Raw genomic sequence first — 27849 nt, forward strand, 5'->3', positions numbered from 1 at the left:
TTAAATTGGCAACACCACAATAAATTAATTATATCTCCGATCGCGGTCAACACGGCAGCTGCTGGTGGAATTTGTTTTATCGGATAAAGATAAAATTTGGCGGTAAGCATTTATTTTTCGTATGGATTAAATAGTGTAATAAAAACTAAAAGTGATTTAGTCGCTGTAAAAGTATTAACAATACGTTTTATCTCGATATTTGTGAGAAAAGTGTTACTTGTTGACCCAACGCAAATCGATGTTTTGCGCGTTCTAAATGCGCAGCGTAAGAAAATTTAAAATAGTGTTATTTTATTGTTCCAGATACAAGTTTTAAACAGAGAATAGATTTTAAACATGGCTATCGGTGCAGGAATGTCGTGTGTCAAGTACCTTCTATTTTCCTTCAATCTTTTGTTTGCGGTAAGTTTTTTGCAAGGTTTTATTTTTTCTTGAAGGTGACGGTGGTTGCTTTGTCGAGTAAAATTGCATCTCAAAAACGAGTAGGTATGTTGTTTAATCCTGTCCTTTTAATTTCAAAAACATACCTTCCGAAACAATTTTACTTTAAAAGCTATTATTTATAAATAATTATAGGTTCAAAACATGTTTAATTTAAAGATTGCACAACTTTTATCGTTGTGCAGAACAATATTTTTGCCTCACAATTCTTTATATCGACGCTTTTAATGTTTCATGATGACACAATATCATGATGAAATTTGCTGCTTAAAATGTATTACATATAGAATAAATGAGTTAAGGATATAGATGCATTAATGGACAGGAAATCCAAGAAGTCACAAAATCTTTGAGATAGCTCTTTATCCAGTACCTAATTAAAATTAGTCACTGTGCTGAATTGTAAATCTTTTGTCTTTTATTGTATGGTGAGAAAGGGTGAGTGACAACCTGCCCCGCCTCTGGCTTTTCCTAACAATAGGCTAGAATTTGGTTAAATTAGGGGGAATCCCATATTTCTTACAGATAATAGATAACATTCCTTTTTGTAATCATGTCCTTTGTGTTTCAAATTAATTGTAACTTTTGTAACATAGCTACTGACATATTTTATCTAGATCACTGATGTATGACGGAAAAAAAGGCAAGGCGTATATTTTGATTTGTGCTCTATGATCACTTTATTTATTTATTTATTTATTTATATCCTTAGTATACTTACAGCTAGCAAAAATGTATACTAAGTCAGTTAAAGATGTACATAACAAAAATATTGGTTAATTTGTCTGAATATAATTTCTCACTTGCTGATATGAAATCTCTATCCTGGATTTAAATAAATTTTTAGACTCGATATTCAATTATTTACATTTCACTTATTTAAATGTTAGCTTACTTGTCATGATTGTAAGCCTGTAAGTTATGAATTTATTTGCACATTCTTATGAGTGACACAAAGTACTTTTGTTGCTCATAGTTCTTACTTGTACTTCTGCTGAGTAAGCCCAGAAATTTCTGGAAAAATTAACTGCTAGCAATTTTAATGCTGCCTCTCCCAAGAGGTACTTGGAAGACCTACTAGTCATTGTAAATGGCTGTTGTGGCCCAGTCCCAAATCCCCGGTTGGGCCAAATATTGTTAGATATTGTGTGTTCCTGTTAAATAATTGTTAGAACCAGCTTTGAAATAGGAAATTGGATGTATTAACCACAGTGCCTCGTAGAGCATGGTTGAGCCATCGAACTTGGTATTGTTAACTAGTGGCAATAATTGTTAAAGCCTACCAATCTGCATTGTAGCAGAGTTGTGTTGACTTTGCAATGAATAATAGTTAAGAACAATGACATCAAGATGTTGACTTTACAATGAATAATCGTTAAGAATGTCATTGACATAGTAAAGTCAACATCTCCTGAGGATCCTCAGGTTTTGGAGCGAAACATGTGTAGAGGATACATTGCTGTGGAGTATAAGGATTGAAGAAATTATAAATTACACCATACAGATTCTCCTGCTATTTGCACAGTATAGCAAATTAAGCTTAATTTTTTATAATATATACTGTGTATATGGTAACTCCATGCCAAGAAGGGTATAATGTGAAGTCTAAATCTGCATAGATAACAAAGGCTCTGTCTAACAAGTAATGTTATTTATTTTATTACAGATAACAGGTTTGATAATCCTGATAGTGGGTGCTAAATCAGAGATCAATGCCCACCCATACGTGGACCTTACTGATGAGAGCTTCTACACATCGGCACCAGTGATTCTGATCATTGTGGGCCTGATTGTGTTTGTAGTGGCCTTCTTCGGATGCTGTGGAGCTGTCAAAGAGAATCACTGCATGATTGTCACGGTAAGCTCTCATAAACATTTATGTTACCATAGACAAAGATTTTTTAATTTTTATTTTACTACAAGTTAACCCTTGCCTGCATTGTAACAAAGGTTTTGCAGTCAGATAAAAAATATTTTTCTCTGAAACGTTAAATAATAATTGTGTTATAATTGTATATTGTGCTAATACATATTATGGTACTAGCTGTTGTCTCTGGTTTCGCCTGCGTTATTTTTGGGTCCCACATAGATAAAACTCCTTTTTAGCAATTTTTTTGTGGCATACTTTACAAATGCATACTATTATTTATTATTTAATGTTTATGTAGATATTCTTTTCATTATTAAAATAAAATATAAGCCACTGAGAATGTAGCTTTCTATTGACGAAATAACTTTCTAAATCGATAAATTTCTTTTAGTGTTTATCCATAACTTACAACAATAGTATATCAAATCTTTTAGCTTTTTAAAAATTAGTTCAGATAACCTAAATATAAGTACTAAAAAAGTAAAATCATCTGTCTGTCAGTCTGTCTGTTTATTCGTTTATTTAGGCTACTAAACCTGATTATGTTTTTTTAATAAGTAGAAGAAAATAATATTTTGCAACCAACTCGCACTCAGAGGTAACTTTCTTTAGTCTTATTAGTGCTTTAATTTGGGGCATTACAAATGTAGATCACAAGATCCTGGGCCTGGAATTTGTAAATTGCCCGGATGCCTCGGAGAGTATGTTAAGCTGTCTTCACTGTGCCAGATTTTTTTCCGGTCGTGTAGGATTTGGCGTCACATGAGACCACGAGAGTCAGGAAATAGAAACCGCATCAGTGTTTGCGTACACACTTGACACTGCACTATGATATCTCCCGCGTAGTAGCTCTAGACATTGACAACCGTGACCAAAATCGGTCAGGGAAACTACTGTGTATGAATTTATGTATGAATTATTATTTATAACATCATATAGATATGATATACAAGTGGGGCTTCGTTTTATCTCTTTGTTTGTTTTATTGTCGTTCGCGACGTAAACAAATGACTGCATGACATTCCGAGACCTGTTTACTTTCTTTCACCGATAGTATTAATAACTGCGACTTTGACGATCTGATGCGGCGATGCCCTGCCGTTTTAACCTTGGGAGGTGCTTTCGGTTTTCGCTCGGATAATTTTCAACCGAACAAGACGATTTGATAACCTATTAGATTTCAATTCGTTCGTTCATCCCCCAAACTGTTACCACATTATTCATAACACGTGACCTCAGAACATTTACGCACCGTTATGAAACACTCTAACAGCACCTCTCTAATGTCAGAGCGTGAATACTGCGTAAGTAAATCAACTCTACACCACTTTTATCAATAACTCTAAACTCGCACTAAATGGGTAGCTAAGCGAGTCGCAAGGACTCTCAAGTAAGTGTTGATATTCCTACAAAAGATCTAGCTGTGAATCTATAGGTTGAACTGATGAGGATATTTGTTTTATTCCACTTCAAGTGATCCCCTCCCCTCTATTCTCTCGACTGCAATATCACCTGATATTGCAGTCGAGAGACTAACCTGATAACGGGCTAACCTGATAGGAATATGACAATTATAAGCTACTAACTTTTGTTGCCCCAGCGTTCTTCGTCCGCGTTGATAACAGTTTTTAACCCCGTGGAAACCAGAAGTTTTCCTGTTATGAACGTACCCTATGTTACTCTGCGTCGTTTCAACTGACTCTATGACAAAAATAACGTCGATTGATTGGCGGTTGCTTAGTTAGAGCGTTAAGTAAGGACAAAGAACACAGTTTCGTATTATAATATTAGTACGGATACCTTCATCGGTTTCCACGCGACATTGTAACGAATCACCAAATCGCTTTTTGTGTGCTGGCAAGTTTTGACGGCAGGGTGGTAAAATACCAACTGCCGAACCCGGCCAGACCAGACCCGGCGCAGTTGCCGCTGCGGAGTATCGAACCAGAGACTTCCACTTATTAGACCTCACTAGGCGTTCGTGTCCCTCACCACCGAGTCAGGGGGATCGTCCATTAGATCCAGCTTCAAATTATGAGGATAATTGAACCAATGTTTGAGAGACACGCCATATACAGCTTTGTGCATGTCTGACTTTGTAGTTATCGCTTCAAGGGCGAAACTGTTATCGATAGGTATATTTAAATATTGGTTTTAAGCATGTAGTATTAAATATTTTTCTGTTGAAACTATAATGAATAAATTCAATATATTATGGACTTTCAACTGTTAATTGTTACGTACCGGCACGAGGTCTTAGCCCGCACTCCTATTTAGAAGCTTCACTGATGATTGCCAACCAGTGGCGATGAGTTTCCAACTGTCGCTGTCGAATTATACAACGTGTTAATGAAAATCGAAATATTACTTCACATTATTTACTGCCTCGAAGACTTATCTGAGAACTGAAACGCTTGTAGTTTTTGAGTAAACCAATGCCATAGTTTTAACTGAACCAAATCAGTTACAGCCCGAACATCACATGCAATATTAAAATCAATTGACTCCTGTCACTATTAGGTACGCGTCACGTAGCGTAGTACTACCGATACTATGCGCGTGTCGGTCTTTTATCTTCAATAGGGTTGTCATAAGTAAACACTTTGTTGTTTTGAATTAGTTTGTATAGGAAAAACAAATATGCTTCTTTTGGTATAATATTTTTACAGGGTGATTCCTATTGAAATATTTCGTAATTAGCTTACACGTTGTAGACGAAATATTGTAAAAAGTGTATGAATTGGTAAATAGGGCACTTGATCATCATATAAACAGATCGAAGTCAAATTCTAGTCAACTCTAGTCCATCGGCTCCCTGCGACTTATTTGATTTCGTCTGCTCACCTAGTCGAGGGTGTACCAACGCTGCGTTCTCTATAGAGCCAAAACAAAAATGAAATTCTAGGTATAATAAAAGTATTTCAACGCATAGTCGGTGCTTTTTGTTCCGGAAATAGGAATGCAAACGGACGATGTTGCGGGATAACGTAATGACTAAATGTGTTTGAAGGTATTTCTTTTAATTGCTCATTAATAATGGTAATCGTTTACAATTTTCATTAGTTTATGGTGACTAATCAATGTAATTAGTAAATGGTTGTTAGTCAATCGAATTTTCGTTTATTTTGCATAAGACCTTAATTTATTTGATAGTTACACCATTGTTAATAATGTACGTAACAAAAACAAAGTGATAATAATTTGAAATCTATGTGCCGGTTGTCATTATAGTAACGCATACTACAGTAGTGCAAGCCAAATTAAACCTAAACAATATATTTAAATGCTCATAAGCGTAACACACCATACTAGCTTATTCTTGGACTTAAGAGCTCAAGACGCTGCTGGCACCATTTAACGTACCGCGTTGATTGTACTTTCATACTCCCCTAAAGATTCCCCATATAAAGCTCAAATTTTTTTTTTGTTAGTCAATAAAATTATATAATTGCCGATATAGTTAGTCACGGATAGGTGACTAACTATATCGGAAACTAGCCTACAAAACCTCTTAAAAGACGTGAACCAATTTTGAGAAGATCATTCTGTTTATTTTCCTTACCAGCTTGGGCAGGAGACATTTTCTCCTCGAGGACAGGACGAAATGTGCATCCCCCTCTCACAGTTTAATTCTTTTTTGCACGATTTAATACATATCCGCAGTAGGTAAAATTGTGGAAACTTATCACCTCTCAATATCCCCATGCTCTGGACTTCGGATATAAAATGTCCACGTGTAATGTGATCAGTGGCGTGCACAGGGTCTTCGGCCAGGGTATGCATAAAGCAGATATATAGCGTAATATAGCGTAATAGAAACATTCCTCTCCAATACGAGCTATATAAAATAATTTGGGTATGCAGTGCTTTTGTGCATGTATGAAATGCACGGCACTGAATGTGAAGCTGTGGTAAACTCATCCTTTTCCCCAGTCCGTGCTTTGGCAGGTGGACAAATAAACTTTGTCCTTTGGTTAGTGGAGAATAAAATCTGAAAGGGTTCACAAAAAAACATGTTATCGGAATGTAGAACATAACATAGTCATTCATGCGTTTGTTTTGGTCCTATGCTCTGTTATCGGTTATCATAACGGAAAGCCGATATGCTCATTCTATTCTAGTCCAGACTGTTGTGGTACATATAAAAAAATACATTACTCACGTTATTGTATAAAAAAGAATCCAATTATGGTTATAGGTAATTGAAATTAAGCGGTGATAGCCTTGTTAGGACTTCGCCTTCAGTTTCGGGAGGCTGCGTTTTAATCAAGCCACGTACCTCTAACTTTTCTAAGTTATGTGCAATTAAATAACTCTTGCTTTAACAGTGAAGGAAAACATCGCGAGGAAACCTGCATCACTGAGAGTTCTTTATAAAGTTCTATAGCGCTCATTTATATAGCGTGGTGCTATGCCAGTATTTGACGTATAATTTGAATTTAATCCAAACGTATTCTTTGAAAGTAGATCTAGTCCGACTATTGTGGTCAGGTTTCAATGAAACTGGATTTCATTAAGTACGAATCCAGTAACCTTAATTACTATGAATATATACAGTACATACTCATAAATAACTATAGAGTTTAAACCTTTCAAATCTGTTCTTTAATTTAAAACATAATCTCCTGGGGTTCCAACCGTGCTCTAATCATAGAAGAAAGCCAATCATATACTCAACTGAGGAATCTATTCGTTTTAGTAATGCAAGCAATCCACTCGAAAAATAATAGGAAGCGGTGATAGCCCAGTAGTAGCTCGACTTCACTTTCGTGGGGCCGAATTCGAATCCCAGCAAGCACCTCTAACTTTTATAAGTTATTAAAATAATAAAAATAGCACTTGCTTCAACTGTGAAGGAAAACATCGTGAGGAAACCTGCACGCCTAAGTGTTCTCCATAATATTCTCAAAGTTGTGTGGAATCCACCAATCCGCACTGGGCCAGCGTGGTGGTCTACGGCCTTAACCCCTTCTCATTGTGGGAGGAGACCCGTGCACGGTAATAGGTTGATATGATGATGATGATGACTTGAATATTTAGATTAAAATAATAGATAAAACTTCATTATGACAGATTCAGATAATATAGATTTCTTCTTTTCTTGTAATATAAAAGAAACCCCATATACATATACTTAAAGCGTTTAATAGTTTTCGTGCAAATTATAAACTCAAACATCAATCTATCTAAACTTATATCACACTTTTAACTAACTACAAAGAGATAACTTCTGCAATATTCCCTTGACACTTCTGTACCTCTTTTTTCCCCGCCATTTTTATATGACCACATTCCTTTTGGACCTGGGTTCCCGCCATTTTGAATTCCTACTTCAACATATATCGAACACAGATGCATAATTTTGACCAGTCTGAACGAAGAAACCTTTTTCATAAACCAAACGTACACACAAAGGCAGATTTGCTAACAAATATAGTTACAAAATATCAAAAAAAATGCATATGTATTTATAGCTTTGAAGTATAAGAGAATTAACTTGACACCAAGTAGCTCGGGCACCACGGCGGATATACTATTAGTGACCCCGATGAGCTTAATTATTAAGGTTTCCGTCTTCCTAACCGCGGGGTATCAAAGTACACTAGTAGTGTTATCTATCAAACCTCACTGTTAAGAGGAATATAGGCGGGATTCTCCAAACAAACGTATTCCCCTATTTCTTTACCCTGATAATAACTCTAGAGCAATCATTATTTTCATCAACTCAAAGGCTAGTGTAGAAGTGTCGTTATCTTTTTCTCGAAAAGCTACAATGACCAAAAATTTATTAGAAAATTAGCTGTTGCCTGCGGCTTCGTCCGCCTTTCTTTCTTTTATTTAAATCCCGAAAGAAACGTTTGAATGAATTAAAAGTATGCACGGTGCAATCGGTGTATCAAAATTCACCAGATCGGTAACAAAGGTTTTATTAAAGCCTCTACACGTCTAACAATGGGCCGGAGACATTTTCTCCCCGGGGGAAAAGACAGAATGTTATCTTCTCCCACAGCTTTATCAACTCCGAACATTGGCAAATAACATAATGCCTGTTTTCACTAACGACAGCAAGCCAAGGGCTAAATACGTAACGCCTGATCAAAGGAGATTCCTAAGCAACCGTTTATTAATAGTTATCATCTATGAGTTGGTGAAACGTTTTGTTTTCTGTAGACATCGCCTAAATCATTATGCATTCTATTCTATTAATAATGATAATAATAAATATATAAATATACTAAGACAATGTCTCTCTCTATGGTCGTTCCTTCATTACTGAAGATCGTGGTCCTGGTGAGATCCCAACTTCGCGTTGGTAAACTGTCTCCATCGACTTCTGTTGGAGGCCATTTTTGCGATTTGATAGAAGCGGTCTGAATTTGATTTTTTCAGCTGGTCTGCCCATCTTGTTGGGGACCGGCCTCTAGGTCTTTTGCCTTCGGTGTTGCCCGTAACTATAATTTTTTCCAGGCTATCATTCCCCCGCCGCATTATGTGCCCGAAATAGGAAAGCAAACGTTGGTAACATATAGACGAAAGTCGAACACTAACTCCTAGCTGTGCCAGGATAGACACATTTGTGCGCTTGGCTGTCCAGGGTATTCTCAACATGCGCCTCCAACACCACATCTCGAACGCGTCTATCCTTTGCCTTTCTCTTGCTTTGATGGTCCACGTTTCAACTCCGTACATGAATATAGGGAAAATCAAGGCACGGACCAAGCGGCTCTTAGTGTTGAATGTTATGCCTCGATTTTTCCATATACTGCCAAGCCGTATCATAGCACTTTTCGCCATTGCTATGCGTCTCTTTATCTCCGGCACACAACTACCATTGTTGCATATTTGGGAGCCTAGATAGATGTAATCCTCCACGATGTCTACGGATGGTATATTGGTGGTGTCGAGTAGATTTCCGGAGCGGTCAACTATCATTAACTTGGTCTTGCTCTTATTGATGCACAGACCAAGCTCCAAACTCTCCACTTCAAGTCTTTGCAAGAGCTCTTTTATATCCTTCATTGAGGTGGTAACGAGAACTGTATCATCAGCGTACCTAAGGTTACATATTCGCTTCCCACCTAGTGGGAAACCCCCTTTCCACTTTTCCAGTGTTTTACGGATGATACATTCACCGTACACGTTAAATAGTTGGAGAAAGAATGCAGCCCTGTCGTACGCCTTTTTTTGTAGAGAATACATCCGAACATTCAGTATCAATTCTCACACACACAAAAGAACGGTTGTTGCAGTAGAGATTTCGAATAAGAATGATAAGCTGTTTTGGTACTCCCATCTTTTCCAGCACTGACCACAATTTACTCCATATGACGCAATCAAAAGCCTTCGCATAATCTATGAAACAGAATACAAGACAATGTACACATCGCCATCTAGCCCCAAAGTAAGCGTAGCTTGTGTATATGTATGGGTACTAAGATGACTGATGAATATTTTTATTAATAATAAACATAAATACTTATAAAATACAGACAAACACCCGGACACCGAAAATATTCCTGTTCATCACAGAATCATTTTCCAGTTGTGGGAATCGAACCCACGGCCTTGGACTTAGAACGCAGGGTCGCTGCCCACTACGCCAATCGGCCGTCAGTCATAAACGGGAGGTAACTTCTATGCCCTGTTGCCGTGCTTTGGGTGGCAGGTGGACAACTAAATTTTATACCTCGTCGGGGATAAAAATTTTATCTCTTGCCTAACCTAGCCGTGCAGTAGGTATATTTTTGTCGTCTCTTGGCTATGCTAGCCGTGGAAGAATCAGAGAAAGCTAAACATACAGTGGTCCAATTCGCTGGAGTCAATTGAGCGCGACCAGAAGCCGTGACCTCTGACACGCTTCATTCGTCTCATCTTGTAAACGGCCACTTCCTTTCCTTTAATTTGACGTTAATAGGCCCATTTGTAGGTGTATCTTTGAGTGTTGTGCACTTCATATGTGCATAAAAGCATTTAACTGCCTCGTGTGTATATAATGTTCGACTACGTATCACAGAAGCGGCGAAAGCGTAATAGTAAAAGCTTCGGTCGGGGTAGTAATGATTACACGAGAGAATGAGAGATGACGCTTGTGCCTATATCAAGGATATTGGCTTATGATAATGTCACATTTTTTATTTAGAATATGAAAAGTTCTTCTGCAGTATAAGCTGCATATTGATTCTTTGAGAAGGTATATAAATATACTACGACAATACACACATCGCTATCCAGTCCCAAATTAAGCGTAGCACAAACATTTTCCAGTTGTGGGAATCGAACCCACGGCCTTAGACTCAGAAAGCAGGGTCGCTGTGCCAATCGGCCGTCGAATATATATGGGAGGACGATATTTGGTTTTAAAAACAAATGAATGTTCCTGTATGAATTTGAGGTTTTTCCAGGACTTAATAATAATATAAATAAATCCTATGCTTAGTTAGGGCATGTAGTTAGGACAAACATACAAAGTAACACATTTTCGCATTAATAATATTATTATGAATTTAACAGATCGCTACGGTACCCTGAAAATAATATAGGAAGCATGTCTCCTAACATACTTGGCACAATTCCACGATGACATGATTTGTATATTAATGGGCTTAGGAATTATTTCCTTTTAATTTAATTACGTCGGTAACTTAACTGATCATGACAGGATAAGTCATTGATATAGATAAGCCCATTGGCGCAGTGGGCAGTGACCCTGCTTTCTGAATCCAAGGCTGAGAGTTCGATTCCCACAACTGGAAAATGATTGTGCGATAAACGTGAATGTTTATTAGTCTGGGTTTTTATCTATTTATTATAAGTATTTATGTACATAATATTAGTTATCTTAGTAGCCATACGACAGTAAATGTCGTAATATATTTTTATTTATTTATTTTAAATTCTCGTATATATTCCATTATTTCACACAGTAATGGAAATTTGAGAAGGGTAGTTTAATTCATTCTCGTTTAACCAGAAATGGCCATAGGGCAAGTCACAGATAATAGAATAGAATAGAATAGAATAGAAAAACTTTAATGCAACACAACACAATAGGAAAAATACAAGGAAACCGTTATAGTACTTAGTGCTAGGGTGCAAAGGCGGCCTTATCACTAAGAGTGATCTTTTAAAGGGAACCTGAGCGTACGAAGCCGATAAAAAAGTGGATAATGAGAATGAGATAATGTTTTCTTCAAAGTAAATATTTACCGACCATATGGCCCACCCGATGGTAACTTAATTGAAAACAATTGCCAATGAACAGAGCAACATTTCGAAAGGCATGCAAGGAAAACCTACAAAGTGCCTGTGCCCTTCTGACGCGTAGGTGTGAAACCTACAGATCAAAACTTACTTTAAAACGGCATTTCGGCTAGGGTATATATACAGTGGCGGTACTACCATAGAAGCCGAAAAGCCAGGCTTTTATTAAAAATCGAAATTTCTAATCATAACTCGCGTGTGGACCATAGTCGTAGTGTTTTTTAAAGATGAGTTGTTGTTTGTTATTTGACACATAAACAACTGCCTTATATTGGCCATGTGATGAGTCGAATTAGTCCTATATGTAACTGGACTTGCTCTTATTCAAGACCCTAGAAACGCCACTGTGTATATATATAACATTTGACGGAGCACTCAGGGCTCTTGAAGACAGAGCAACTCACGCATAAGTAGAAGGTGAAGTTAAAAGGCAGTAACAAAACCAAAAAAAAAGTAGCATAACCAAATCACGACAATCGTGAGCTGGCACTTATTCAGAGTAAAAGTCGCATAAAGAAGGTCTCTCTCTGACACCATGCCAGAGGATAACTGAGTGCGAAACAAACAAAAAAGCGCCGCGCCGGGCTGATACCGAAAACTTCTTGGCAGAAATCCCCAATACCTAACAAATATAAATATTCTTTTCCTTATACACCTACCGTTAATCAATCATGATTCATGGGTCAACTCGATATCAGTGGGTCAAGTGCGTACCTGGTAATATCTTACTGCTATTATCGTTATTTGATGACTTAGTTTTTTTGTTTTTTTTTTTTATTTATATATGCTCCAAGGTTCCTTGGAGCAACCCGTTTCCTCTGACATGGTGGTCGGAGACCTTATTCATCGATTTCCTGTTTAAGACCAATTGATTAAAGTTTAATTTAAGAGTACAAATATATAGTCATAATAATGTTACATTTAGTTTATTTAAATTTGTGTATTTTTTTCATTTTTTAATTCTATGTTATATCTGTTTTGGATTATTTTGATATGCAATTTTTTAAATATGTTTATTTCTTTTATTCTAATAATATAAGGTAATTTTTTTTTTTATTATACCTACTATGGCGATTGTGGTATGGTTGATGACTAGATGAAAGACTTAAGGATAGGCTTTGTAAGAGTTATAAAAAGCCTAAGTTTTTATAACTCGTACTGGACTTTTTCTTCATTTTATATCATCCGCATACCCTGTGCATACCCTCTATGCACGCCAGTCAGTGCGTAAGACTTTGACCTCGTTTTGAGTTAGATCTCTCTCTCGATCTTAGCGCACTGAGTTGACTACGATGAATTTTCGATATTTTCTCATATAAACTTTCTTCAGCTATCTACACACTTTAAACCGACCCACTATGTCGTAACGCTGGTCTGCGCCTAAGGTCATAGCGCGATGGGGGGTCCAGACCAGACGGTTTTGCCCCCCCCCCATGGCCGTCCGCTTTTCACAACATAAATGCGCGCGTGGTACTTAATCATTAATTTCTTGCGGAGTTATTTGAAAACTATTAAATCTCCTAAGAGTGATTCGCTGCATGATGCGTGCTATACAGATATAAACTAACAGTTTATTGATTCTACGACAGTCAACTAGTGTTGCCCAAATGCAAGAACAAGACGAGACTTAGCCAGTCTTGGTCTTGGTCTTGCGCCAATACACCTGGTCTTGGTCTTGGTCTTGGTCTTGCGCTCGCAGTCTTGGTCTTGGTCTTGGTCTTGCAGCAAGAGTCTTGCAAGTCTTGCAATTACCTATTAGTCTATTACTATTTATTAAAGTTTACTTTAAATCTTAGAAAAACGTATTAGAATTGGAACATTGTGAGCTTGAATTAACATAGCCATAGTAAAGATCAAGCAGATTAATAAATAACTGAAGATTTGATAAGAAATTCGAAAAATCAACTGACCTATATGTCGTTTTCCATGGAAGTAACTGTTTCTTAATAAACATTTATGATTTATAAGCTTACATTTGCTAAAACATGTAAAAAAACAAATTAATTACAATAACTTGACTGTATTTTAAAGAACAATACTTATCTGTCTAGAAAGAGATTGAACCCTCAACTTATAAGAAATTTAATAAAAGAGTTTTACGATTTATCATTTATTTGAATAAAAAATAAAATACAACACAAATCAACAGCTTTATCATTAGGTTATGATACTTTATATCAATTCTTTTGACCAAGAATTAATACAAAGTAACCATCTGGCTGACTCATCACTTAACCTATTTCTATGTTTTCTAATTACTAATGATGCTTTAGAAAATAACCTCTCAGCAGGTACTGAAGTTGCAGGTATTGAGAGAAAATCACGGGCCATTTTCGATAAAATCGGATACTCTGTCTCATGCGTCCTCCACCAATCTAAAATCACCAATCTGAAACTTATTTATTCTTTGGAACACCTGTAGGTACTCTTAAAATTCGAAATTATTTTGCATGAATAGTGTCAAATGTTATGATTTCGGCGCGGCGGCAACGATTGTTTTAGATTTCAAAAGAAGCCGCCGGCGCGTGTATCATAACCATGTACTTCCGAAAAGCGGCAAATTTCTTTGAGAAGTAAGTACAAAACCTTTGATGCCGCATTATCAAAGTGCCGATGGTTAAAACATAACTATGCATGCACTCAGTTTGATTTTAATAGATATTTTTTTATTCGCTATGTTTATGGTATTAGTCGTAATGCGCATAGGTCCAGTTTTTCATATTCTTTGATATAGTTTTTTGCGTCTCATAGAATTCCTAAGCGTACCTACCTACCTATACACCGAACTGTTACACCTAACTACTCCGTGAAATAGCGCTAAGTCCTAGCTGCAAGACGCAAGAGTCTTGCAGGCTATGTCTTGTTCTTGCTCAAGTCTTGCACGGTCAGTCTTGGTCTTGGTCTTGCTAAAAATACGCGGTCTTGTTCTTGGTCTTGGTCTTGCAAAAACGCAAGAACAAGACCAAGACTGCAAGACCAAGACTGAATTTGGGCAACACTACAGTCAACCCGTAGGTTCTAGTTAGTACTTCCGTAGTGCACTGACAAGGTGATAAGAACGATACATTTTCAATAGGTACATAATACAGATACCCATTTATAGTTACGAATGTAACCATGCATCGGTAACCTAGCTCTATCTACATATTACAAATGATAATTGTTATGGAATAACTAGCGCTTCGCCCGGCCTCGCCCTCCTGTTAGTATCATTTACTTCATTACTAATGTTTTACATGCGAAAATACTGTTTAAGGAGCACAAGCAAGCAAATAGCACTATCGCAATTATTTCTAAAATAGATGAGGCTAGGCGTTTAAAAATCCTATTATAATATTAAGGATTACTTGAACGATAAAAAAGCTTGGGTCTTGGGCTTGCTCTAGCTTCATAGCTTAATATAAATAAACTGTGAGATGGTGATAACAAAAAAAATACCCGGCTAAGTTTGCCGTGGGCTCTTCTTAGACCAGGGCGCGTTTGGCACCCTCGTAGCTTTAGGTTTAAATTGGCGTAGGAAATTATCACCATCCCCTTACAATTATGTAAACATATATGTATGAACGCTTCATAAGTGCCAGTGATAAAGAAATTTTGAATTTGCATTTGAATTATAAAAATTTGATCACGTGAAAACGATAAATGATATAATGGTTATGGAATAACTAGCTCTTCGCCCGCCTTCTGCCTCCAGTAACTATTATATTTTTCCTCACTAAGGTTTTACATACGAAAATACTGTTTAAGAAAGACAAACCAGCCAACCAACCACGATGGCGGATATATAATATTAGTTTCTCTAAGAAAAAGTACGGTAGGCTGCGTTTAAATGACGTGAAAACTTTCGCGCTTCTGCCGTGCCGCAGTGGAGGTTCTTATGACAGAGTTCGTTCAGGGAGGTGACCGCCATGCTTACTTCTGCTGCCAAGCATCATGACTTGTGTTCCGATGTAATTAATTACTGGCAACAAAGTTAGGATTTACATTTACGCCTCAAGTTGACGAACACAGGGTAACACATTGCAAAACGTGTTTCTTGCATGCCCTGCGAAGTGTTGCTGTATTTATAAACCATGGTTTTCCGTATAGCAGTCCGGCCAACTGCTTGGTCCGAAAGTTTATTTATTACTAGCTCTTGCCCGCGACTTCGTCTGCGTTTGATTTTGTTTTTTGATGTGGCATTCAATTTTGTTGTGGTTCTAAAAAAAATTAAAATATTCAGTATCGCTAAGCCATAAATGAGGGGTTTGCTGCTGTCCGCTGAGGAGTTCTGTCCTCTATCCCCAACCACATTCATCAGATCTACACAAAGTTTGGGCAATATTAAACGCGTATTATAACCTCTATAGTACAAGAATAATCATTTAAATCGGTTATAATTTGTCGAAGCTATGGTGTAAAATCGTCTAACACTTTCATCCCCGGGGTCTCCCAAAGAAACCGAGCTTAATGTTGGGATAGTAAGTATCCTTTATTACTTCTAACAAAGAATATGTGTACAAAGTTTCATGAGGATCGGTTAAGTAGTTTTTGCGTGAAAGCGTAACAAACAAACTTACATTCACATTTATAATATTAAGTAGGGATTTATTTATTTCACTCTTTATTCGTACACTACTATGATTTTAGGGAAATAAAAGAATAATAGAAATACAAAAGTTTCGAATACGAATTAAGTTGATCACTTTCTTTCTAAATGATTTTTTTTTTTAATTTTTATCACCGGTTTGGTAAACTTAGATGAAAGTTTCTCTCTTTTTTTTTATTCTACTTCGTAGAGTAACTATAGACCGGATAGCTTGAAAGGGTTGTCGATGGTCGACGATAAGTAAGTCATAGTAGAAATATATTATATGCTGCCATATTATCAGCTCGTTCAAATTTTTTTAACGAAATACTTGCAAGGATCTTTGTCGGACTGCATTTAAATTACATTACTGATAGAAGAAACATTTTAGCATGTAAAGTTTTCAACGGAACTTCGCTTTGGTAACTAACGAACCGTAAACTTTTCCGGAATCAAATGTAGCCTCTATGCCAAATCTGCCATCGCGAGATTCCGTTGCTCTGTGCGAGGAAGTAGGACAAGCAAACCGACAGTTTCGCATTTGCAATATTAGTAGGGATTTCAACCTTGGACTTTGTTATACTTTGTCATTTATGCTCTTGTGTAGCCACCCGTATAACACTGTAAACATAGGTGATTTGTTAAACAATAGCATTATACATGTCATTATAAATGAACTCCGCACTTGCAGTAAAGTTACAGCAGTGGCGTGCACTACATGCGTAGAAGCACTGCCTACCCTAAATAATTATATCACTCGTAAAGTAGGAGAATTTTCCGTAGGAGAATATGGTCTAAAACCTTGTGAGTATAGAAATACTGATATAAAAAAGGGGAAAGATTAGATTTTTTTGTTGGTTTGTAAATAATTGATAAGTCAAAATATGCGTAACAGATTTTAATAATTCTTTTTTTATTAGACAGAATTTACATAACCTATATGAATGTATGAATAGTGAATACTCTTTTCTTTTATTGAACCTTTTATACCACAGAAATAAAAAAAACTGAAAACAAAAATACATAAAGCAACGTAGATAGAAGTTACAATTTAACGGCCGTATTTGGCTATATTTAATTTCAGTAATAAGTTTTCAGTCTGAAATAGTAGTATTTATAAAGCAAGCTATACGCAAGCGTATTACGTTGACAAAAATGGTTCGACGTACATACTTATACTACAAATATATTGGTATGTCGTGGATCTAAAAGTTCGCGAATCCATGTCGTAAACTTCTCCATTATAAACCTATTTATCTCACAGAAACAATTTAACTTTCATCACGGTCAACTAAGTAGTTTTAACAAATGCAACTTCTATGACAATAACATGACGTTAGATTCAATCAGTTATCAGTTTATAGATGATTCATCATAACTATCAACCGATTACCGGCCCACAAGAGGGCACCTGTGTCTTCTCTTACAATGAGAATGGTTTAAACCGCTCACACGCCTTTGATAACGTTATGGAGAACTCTCAGGCAGATTTCCTCACGATATTTTCCTTCACCGTTAAAGCAAGTGATATTTAAGTTGCCTAAATTAAAAACGCACATAATTCCCACCGAAAGAAGGCCACTCTAGACACTAGTAGGCAGGCTATCATCGCTTCCTAGATGCCATAATAACCTATTTATTATACTCGAACCACTAAACTTGCTAATGAGCGTACTGATAGTATGAGCTAATTCTGATTCTTTTGCAAAGTGACACAGCCGGTTATAAAACTTGGGACCTTGTAAAAACTCGTACCTGCTGACGGCAAAAACATTTTAAATTATTTTAATCTCCACAGCCATATTTATGAGTAATAAAGAGATAATACACAATTACACAGTGAGAGTCTTTGGTCTCGGTGGTGACGCAATCGGTTCGATATGATTCATTTATTTGGATGCAATGTAAAGTCCCGTAACTGTCCACATTTTCCGCTTTGAAATACATATACATATCTGACCGTCGCGTAGGGATGCTAGGTGTTTAAAAAAGTTTCGATATAATTTATAATATCGATATTAAATAAATATATGTAACCCGGCTACGTTCGTTGTGGGCAAGACTTAGGCGCGATTAGAACCCTCCTAGCTTTAGTTATAAGGTAATTAGTGCAGTTACCGCCGTCGCTTCACAATGAAAACTTAATATGTATGAGCACATCTTAAGTGTCTGTGATAGGCCTACATGAGTAAAGAATTGCACGACTCATGATGCGAAGCATCAGAGAGTGCTTTACGATCGAAATATTTTTTGGCCTCATTTCGGCGGCTATTTTTATTATTATAGCCTTTTGTTAGTTCACGGAATCAAGATATTTTGCATACTATTGCGAGATAATTTAATGGAGATTCATTCCATACTTTTAAAAAATTGATTTACTGCAATAGAATTGGAAAAAAACACCAAAATAGGTCAAAAAATTTTCCTGTCCGTCATGTGTGAAACCCGAAAACACTAACTTGTGAAAAAATCCATTATTTGAGTTAAATTTTTTTTTTTTTAATTCTAATCGACGATTGTAGGTCACTGAATGCGAATGATTAATTAATTCAGTGTAGTTTAATTGCAATTAATAAAAAACGAAAACTGCAAGACTGTATATCTATATATATCCATGTAAAATTAACATGGATGGTGATATATCTATAGATATTATGTACATTTATTCCACCAGGGACGCTTGTGCAGTACCTTCCTAGTACAGCTGTTTTTTCGGCAACTAATTTTGAACGACTTGTTTTTTTTTTTTTTTTTTTTTTCAATATTTGATTTGATAATTAAATGAGCGTTATGAGTCGTGCACTTTTGGATTTACAAATTTTTTTTTTTAATTTGTTTTAATTTTATTTTAATTTTATTGCGATATATCGAAAAAAAAAACATGCTCTTGCGAAAGTTTTCAATGATGTCTCATCATAATAACTAATTTAACTAAGTTAGCATCCCTATCTTAGAGAATATGATAAGTAAGTGCCAAAAGTAACATTAAACTCGATTGCGATACACATATCGAAATAAAACTGTAAATTTTAATTTTATAAATTTTTGTGCTTTTTGATATTATTTTTGTTTGTTTTTTTACTACATTTAGTTCCAGCGGTTTCAGTTAGTAGAAATATATCATATCTGATACGCGATATTCTATACCGATACATCGATATTTTTCAGCAATCCTAGGGTCGCGACCGCTTGCGGTTGGTACATAAAGGCGGCTTCCCACGATTGTTTTATTACGCATTAAATTACCAAACCGGCAAACTACGAATGGCCACGTACTAAATCGAGCCCTGAAGCTTACGCAGCTTTACAAAAGCCTCATGCTACAAAGTAATTTTCAATTTCCTTAATTGGAATGCTATTGTTCTTCAAATTACTTCTTATTCGGTTTCATGATTTTTTATTCGTGTCTTCTAGTTCGTGCAAATGCGGAAAAATGCTAATTCATTTTTTTACTAAGTTCAATAGTAATGTTGAGAAATTTCTGATATTTATAAAGTTAAGTAGATTCTTTCATACATTGATATTTTGCAAGGGCGACTGTTAACGTGCGCATAATTGGAAACTTAACAATTCTTATACACGATATGCATATATGAAGTGCACATCACAGATCGCCAAACCCTCCCGTTGGGATAGGCCTTAAGTCCAGCAGTGGCCTTTGATGACAAGTGACTAAAATCTGAACTTAGGTTAGAACATTAATATTCATGCCCCAACACTTAGGTTTTATGAGGTAATCAATACCTATACCAAGCTCTGATAAATAATTATTGCGGATTGCGAAAAACTGGCCCAGTTTTAACTATCATTACATATTATATCAAGACATTTTTATGATACAGACAAAATATGTACTTTGAAACACCTGCTTCGAGAGCCCCTCATTGTCAAGGTAGATTTAAAAAAAAAACATTTATTTATAAAGTAAACGGAAATCAATTTTCTGAATCGATCGAAGAAGCCACTATTAAAACTTGCCATCTTCAATGGTAAGTTGATCTATATTATAAAGATTAGCATGTTGCATGTATCCCCTTTGTTTTTTTTGTATCTCGTTTTATTTTAATTCAAATTTTTGAATGTATTTAGAGGTCTTGATAAATATCTAGTGAACAGTGGTAAATTTTAAGTTTTGGAGGTGGGCGTGATCACTGTTACGCAGTTTTATACTTTACAGTGATCATCGATTCATTAATTAGTGGTTAACTTGTTATTGTTCACAAATAAATTAAATAAAAAATAAATCTGCCAACTTAGGTTTCAGACTGCAAAATACAGGTTAGACCGGGTTTTTGGTGGCAACTATCCACATTGGCTAGCTAAATTTGATATCAACTGAGATAAATAATCGGCCTGCAGGGTCTTTTGAGTAATGCGGAAAAATAGATGGATAGATAATTTTTTTATTGCATACAAATACATACTTGCATGAAAAATAAAAACATAAAAAAAACATTAGGTACGACGAATTGAGAAAACCAAGAGGATTTTGAAGTTGGTTAAAAAGGTCCGTTCACATTTTCTTGCACGAAATTTAAAGAGTTTTTATCGGCTCTACATAATAATTTATATTTCAGAAATTATAAGTCTGTCCCAAACGGACAAAGTGAAATTTCACTGTCATTACATATCACGGTAGTAAAAAAATCAAAAGATTTTTTGAGTATCTTTATTAGTAGGTTCCTAAAACTTGGATTAATGACTATTGGTCTTTTTTTATACAGAGAAAATGCCTGACGCATACTACTCCGTTGGGGGAAACGGAGTAGTTATGTGGGACTTGCCCCCACTAAAAACTCCGTGTGTCCCTCGATAGACCTATAAGTTTCAAGCACGGGATTACTTGCGTACTGATTATTATTACGTATGATAATTGGTCTTGAAAAAAGATCAATATTGTACATTGGAAGCCAAGTGAACGGCGGTATTGCCATAATACCTCGTCGGTGCAGTTCATTAACATATCAGAGCATTAACTAACTTACTGGCCAAGTTGTGCAAGTCTCGCTACTCGCGTGTAATCGAATTAACATAACGTTAATATTGGTGCATATTATCAACATGCTTATACCGTATTAAGGGATTCAAAAAACCTGTTGATTATACGAATTCCAATTTTAATTTCACGCTCATATCGATGTGAGTCCAAAATGTTATGCCTTTTTTTTTAATTCCACTAATAGTTCGGTCTTTGACTGCTATATTCTGCTGCACGGCAGGAGACATTTTTCTCCCCGGGAAAAGTACAAAATTCTATCTTCTCCCACAGCTTTATCATCTCTCCGAGCATTGGAGCACGGTGGAAATAATATATGTGCAATAATAAACGGGGGTAAACTTCTCCTATGCTCGGCGCCGCGCTTTGGCACGGACACTTAAATTGGATCCCTTGTCGGGGGATATAATTATCATCATCCTTTGATAGTCGTTCTAATGGAAAGTGCAATGCAGTCTTACATGGTAGCGGACACACCTGTTACTATGTCACTTATACACCCATACCCTGGGCGTATAAGTGACATAGTAACAGGTGCATAGAGGGTATGCAAAGTGCACAGGGTATGCAGATGATATAAAATAAAGAAAATCTGCAGTACGAGTTCTAAATAAGGGTATGGGTAGGCTTTTTATAACTCTTACAAATCATATCCTTAAGTTGTCTATAACTCGTACTGGAGATTTTCTTTATTTAATATTATCTCCATACCCTGTGCATACCCTCTATGCACGCCACGGCATACCCTTAATATAATCGGTTTCCGCGCGGCATCGTTCCGGAACGCTAAGCCTTTTGACGGCCCGTCTTTGTAGGTAGGTTGGTAACTAGCCATCACATCACAAGTAGTCTCGAAAGAGACCACACCACAGAAAATTCAGAATTATAGATTTCATAAACTCCAGACACCCACTTATACATCCACTGCGCCAGGGTAGTCGACGCAAACAGACTATGAAAATTGCCATAAAATAATAGTCTGGCAGAGATCGCTACTTAGGCCGCCTTCATGTGTTTGTTCTTTTTTTTCTCGTTTTTCTGAGTGGTGTACAAATAAGATATATAAATTAATAAATATGTTGATTTTACTATTATCTTCATCCTGACTTAGTCATTAACCTCAGTCAACTGTACAGAATCAACTGCGTTCTCTCTCTCTCTCTCTCTCTCTTTCTCTCTCTCCCTCTCTTCCAGTAGGGATTTAGAGCTTAGTTGTGCCCAGCAGCGGATTTAATTATAGTCTGAGTATGATGAAAACTTCTCCTTGGTTAAGGAAGCCTCATCATCATTATCAAAACATAACCGGCTCACTATAGGGCAAGGAAGGAGGCAATTCTCAGAACGAGCAGGGTTTTGATCGTAGTCCACCACGCTTGCTAAAAATGATTTCCTTCAGCTTTAAAGCAAGTGATAATTAATTTCTTAAAACGCACATAATTCTAGCGGTGATAGCGCAGTGATAGTACTTTCGAGGTGGCGATTTCGAATCCCGCACCTTAACTTTTCTTAGTTATGTGCGTTATGTGTACAATTAAAATATCACTTGCTTCAACGGTGAAGGAAAACATCGTGAAGAAACCTGCATGCGTGAGAGTTCTCCATAATTTTCTCGAAGGTGTTTGAAGTCCACCCATCCGCACTGGGCCAGCGTGGTGGACTACGGCCTTAACCCCTTCTTTTTTTTGGAGGAGACCCTGTAGTGGGTAATGGGTTGATATGGTGATGCACATAACTCATAAGGGAAGGTGAAGGCCACTATCCACCACCACGGAGGCTATCACCGCTACGCACTTGGCTGGTCCTATTCAATATTCGTGACGTGTGCTTTATACCCACATGTTTGTTTCAGTTCTCCGCGTTCCTGCTAATTATCTTCATTGCGGAACTGGCGATCGGCATCGCGGGCTACATGAAGCACAAGGACCTGGAGACGTCACTGATGCGCTCGCTCAACGACTCCATCAAGCACTACAGCAATGACACGAGCATACAGCACAACTTCGATATCATCCAGACCGATGTAAGATAGTCTATTTCGAGAGCTGGGTGAAATTACTCGATCGCATGAAAGTAAACTACGATTTGTATGGAATTTAAAGAGCGCCATCTAGTTGTAATTCTTGGAAACAGTGCTGGGTCAATACTGGGAAACAAACTGAACGGATTTAAGTACAATTTGGTATACTTATAGCTGATACTCAGACAATTTTTTACCCCGAATGGTCCTTCGTAATGGTGAAAGATTTTGGTAGATTTTACACAACAATACATTCACATCTAAACAGTATGAATAATAATAATAGAGAAATATACTACTACCATAAACAAATCGCCCTCTAGTCCGCGTAGCTAAGATAATAAACCTACATAAATACTTATAATATATAGGTAAACACCCAGACACTGAAAAACATTAATGTTCATAACACAAACAATGTCGAGTTGTGGAAATCGAACCCACGGCCTCGAACTCAGAAAGCGAGTCGCTGCCCACTGCGGCAATCGGCCGTCCTTCCTTCGAGTTCCTTCAAAAAGGAGGAGCTTATCAATTCGTATGTTCTTTTAATATTTATGTTCGGGCATAACTTATATGGGTGTAAATGCCCCGATATACTTACTGAATACATCATCAGCCGTTATTTTACGTTGTGTGAATGCGTAAGCAATGCATATTTATGCGATAACAGTAATCGCGGTTTATATGCTGTCATTTTTTGTAGATTTCCGTTGACTCCGAAACATATATATAATAAAATAAAATAAAAAATATTCTACGACAATACAACATCATATGAAATTAAAGAAATAATAATAACAAGTTTATTTCATTTCTACAGTTACACAGCAATTTAAAAATAATACAAAATAAGGCGATCATAAGGTAATGTGTATCATGAGACCAAAATTTGATTTTGCTATAGTGCAAGACCGCAACCGCATAGAGTCGCAGTTAAATGGGATCATTTCGGGAAAACCCCTGACTATAAAACGAATATTGCAAATCCGTCTATAAATGACGGAGTTCTGCCCGAACATACATAAAAAAATAACATGTTAAGGTGCTCAAGAAAGAAATCAGAAGTGTTTTTTTTTGTGACAACGTTAAAAAAAAACTAGTGCATCTTATACAGTTTTAACAATTTTGAGGGTAGTTGCGAATAACATTTTGTCCATCCAACAGTTGCAGTGCTGCGGTATCAATGGCCCCGCTGACTGGAAGAACAACAGCCTGCCCATTCCCAGCACCTGCTGCGCCGGCCAGGAGCTGGTAGAGAACACGCCTGTGACCTGCACGGAGACTTCACCCACTCTGCACAAGAAGGGGTGCCTTGATGAAATCCTCACCCACTTGAAACCGTTGTCGTTGCTGCTTGGCGGAGTCGGCGTGGGCATCGCTTTTGTTCAGGTAACTAATTGTTTATACTTTATTACTCCCTTCAATGGGTAGTTGAAATAAAGACGAAATTGCGTTTCTGTGAAAATACAAGAAACAACATTTAAAGCCCTTACTGCGGTGCGGGTCTTTAAAATCCAATCATTCCTTCTTAAAATAAACTATTAAATATATTTTTTAAATGTCACTTACTCGTATCAATGAAAAAACATTGGTGACTTTAAGAAAAGGTTTGATATATGAACAATGAATGGATAAAATCCTCGTGTTATATCTATGTATCAATTAAAATATAACTTGCTTCAAAGAAAAAAATCTTTGGGAAACCAGCATGCCTGAGTCCTCCGTAATGTTCACAATGGTGTGTGGAGTCTGGATCTGGACTGAACCATCTTGAAGAACTACAGTCTAAACCCCTACTCATTGTGGAAGGAGACCCGTGCCCTGTAGTGAACCGGTAACAGGCTAAAACTTTGCCAGGGCACGGTTAAAGATATCTTACTCATTTTGTTATCTATTTGAATATAATACATTCATTGTGTATTTCACTATTATTTATCATTATCATCATATCAACTACAGGGCACGAGTCTCCTCCCAAAATAAATAGTATTTAGGCTGTAGTCCACAGAGAGACTTTATGGGGCAACTGCTAAGCATGCAGCATTTCCACACGATTTTTCTTCACTGTTGAAGCAAGTGATATTTTAATTGTTTAAAGTGAAAGTCAAAGTCAAATATTTCTTTATACAAATAGGCACAAATATGGTACTTTTGATGCGTACATAACGTGTAAAATATAACATAGAAGTGAGTTGATAAATAAAGTTGGCAATAACTAAAGCTACGAGGGTTTCAAACGCGCCCTGGTAAGAAGAAGCCCACAACAAACTTAGCCGGTTTTGTTTTTGTTATCACCATCTCACACTGTCACTTAAAACTATTAAAGTAGTTGAAATAAATGAATTTTGAATTTAAAGAAGCAACCTGTTTAGAGCAATAATTTACACCCAAGCATTTTAATCGTATATTATATCGCTATTATTATTATTAATATGCTTATTATTTCACGAACTGGAGGGGCCGGGTTCGTTCTTTGGCATGGCCCATTTGGGAATTTATAATTCCTGATTTTTTTCTGGTCGGTTGTCGTGAGAGGCTTCGGCCGTGGCTAATTACTAACCTGACGACAAAGCCGTGCCGACAAGCGCTGTGGTTTGATAAGCAGATTTATTTCTGAATTTTCTCTAGTCTGTTCTTGTGGGCGGCTTCGTAGGAACTCGTACTTCCTAAAAGGTGGACCGAAGCTTTTACGGCTTTCGCCGATTCGTACACTCGCAACAATTAATATAAATATATATATATATATCTCTATCGCAGTACGTTAGTCTGCCAAGAACATGAAAATGATACGATCCACTTAAATATTTCCTTGTTGTTTTGTTTACCTCAATACCGGTATGGTCTAAGACATAAAAAAATTAGGAACCCATAGGAAAAATCCAAAAAATTTAGAAAATAAATTAACATTTAATTAATGGAAAATAAATTAAGATTTTTTGTTTCAGCTCCTCGGCGTGATATTCGCATGCTGTCTCGCTCGCTCCATCCGCAGCCAATACGAAACAGTTTAAACTTGAGTTAAACTCGTCCGTCAATTTCTAATGTTTTCTGTTAATTCAACCATACAATTTATTATGTTGGACACTATAGCAATTAAATCGACTCAGCAAAGTTATTTTTGCCTAGTTCTTAATTATTGCTCAGAATAACATAATTTTATAACTAAAACACTATATACTTTTTATAATACAAACAAATATAATTCCAATTTTTGTGATGATAGATTTTAATTTAAGTAATTTAATTAAATGCAGAGTTGATTTGTTTTGCTCTAATTGTAATTAAGTGAAAGTCGAAATATAATTGTTGTTTTTGTATCCATGTATGATTTAATTTTATGTTATTTGTCCATTTCAATAATGAATTAATTTTATTTTAATATAATAAATGTAGGCATATAGAAATATATTTCTCACATTGCAAGATAATTTTCATATTTACTATTCAATAGATTTTCTCATATAATTATATAGATTTCACTCAGTACATCCAGTGTGAGGTTGCCAACTGCCATTTCCTGGAAACCAAATTATTTAACATATACCTTGTGTTAGTAGATAGAACACGGCATGCTGATAAAACGCCGTATTTTTTTAAGGTCTTGTTTCTGACTTTCGCAGTAATAAAGCAAATATATGCGGGTCTTCATTCAAACCAAGATGCCTTGTGGGAGAATTTCTACCTAAGTTTACTTATGCAAGCATGTATAGGTTAACTACGATTACTGGGAAACTATTGTCACTAGATGTCGCTCTTTCGATGCGATAAATCGTAGTGGTTGAAATTCAAATTGTACCGATTTGATTAAAAAAAAACACTTGCACTGTCATAAAAAAAGGTGCTTAACTATTTTGTCCTATTTAGTATACTACGATAGTAACAGATTAATTCAATGATATACGACGACCTGTGCGCTTATTCTGTTCAGTGGCATCCTTTAAAATTCGAATGTTGGCAACACTTGTAGTAGTTTGAAGTCACAATATGGTGTGCTCAGCCTAGAAGACTGATTTTTCGAATAGAATGCCAAAATCATTCATCAAACATGCACTTTTCATATTATAGAGTTTAGGATATTATTGTCAAATATATTTATAATCGTCTATTTATGTAGAATACTGCACGTTTGTCTTATTAGTATTTGATACGATGTGAAGTACTCTGTAGGAATAAAAATTACATTGAAAAATAAAAAAAAAGTTTAAAAGGAAGTTTTGTCAAATGTATATTTGCATCTTGTAATGCCTTATGCAGACCGGGCCACATTTTAAATCGCCAATACTTGATCCTGGATCGAAAGACATGAATACTATTGCTGATCCATCAACAAAACAAAAAAAAAATTAAGGATAGCTTGGTGCGGTGTAATTCAATGAACACCTTCATAAAGCCTCCGGTATGTGTTTGGCATGCACTCAAATGTTTATAATGTATTAGTATAATAGTATTTTACTAAATGTTTCTTGTAGTATTTATTTACATTTCTATTAAATCTGTATATTATGATGCAATCGTGTATTTCTTTTGCTAATCCAGAGGTTCCAAACCCTGTTAAGCTAGCGGCGCACTAACAATGAAGAATTTCGTCACGGCTAGGCTTCCGCGCCCTAACTAAGTTATAATAGATAAGAACTTTTTAGTTAGGCAGATAGGCAAAGTATTAAACACCCTCAGTATGAAACTATACCATAATAAAT

At 36.3% G+C, this 27849-nt stretch overlaps 1 protein-coding gene across 1 annotated transcript; it reads left to right on the plus strand.

Moving 5' to 3' along the window:
• On the plus strand, positions 1–27663 carry LOC120624478 (CD63 antigen-like). The gene is made up of 6 exons (XM_039891046.1): positions 1–102; positions 304–402; positions 2108–2299; positions 22985–23155; positions 24317–24541; positions 26098–27663. Exons 2-6 carry the CDS (start codon positions 337–339, stop codon positions 26161–26163), a joined length of 720 nt encoding a protein of 239 aa, XP_039746980.1. The 5' UTR covers positions 1–102; positions 304–336; the 3' UTR covers positions 26164–27663.
• Positions 27664–27849: the final 186 nt, after the last annotated feature.

The sequence above is a fragment of the Pararge aegeria genome, chromosome 6, assembly GCF_905163445.1.
Source record: "Pararge aegeria chromosome 6, ilParAegt1.1, whole genome shotgun sequence".
In the NCBI taxonomy this organism is placed as follows: Eukaryota; Metazoa; Arthropoda; class Insecta; order Lepidoptera; family Nymphalidae; genus Pararge; species Pararge aegeria.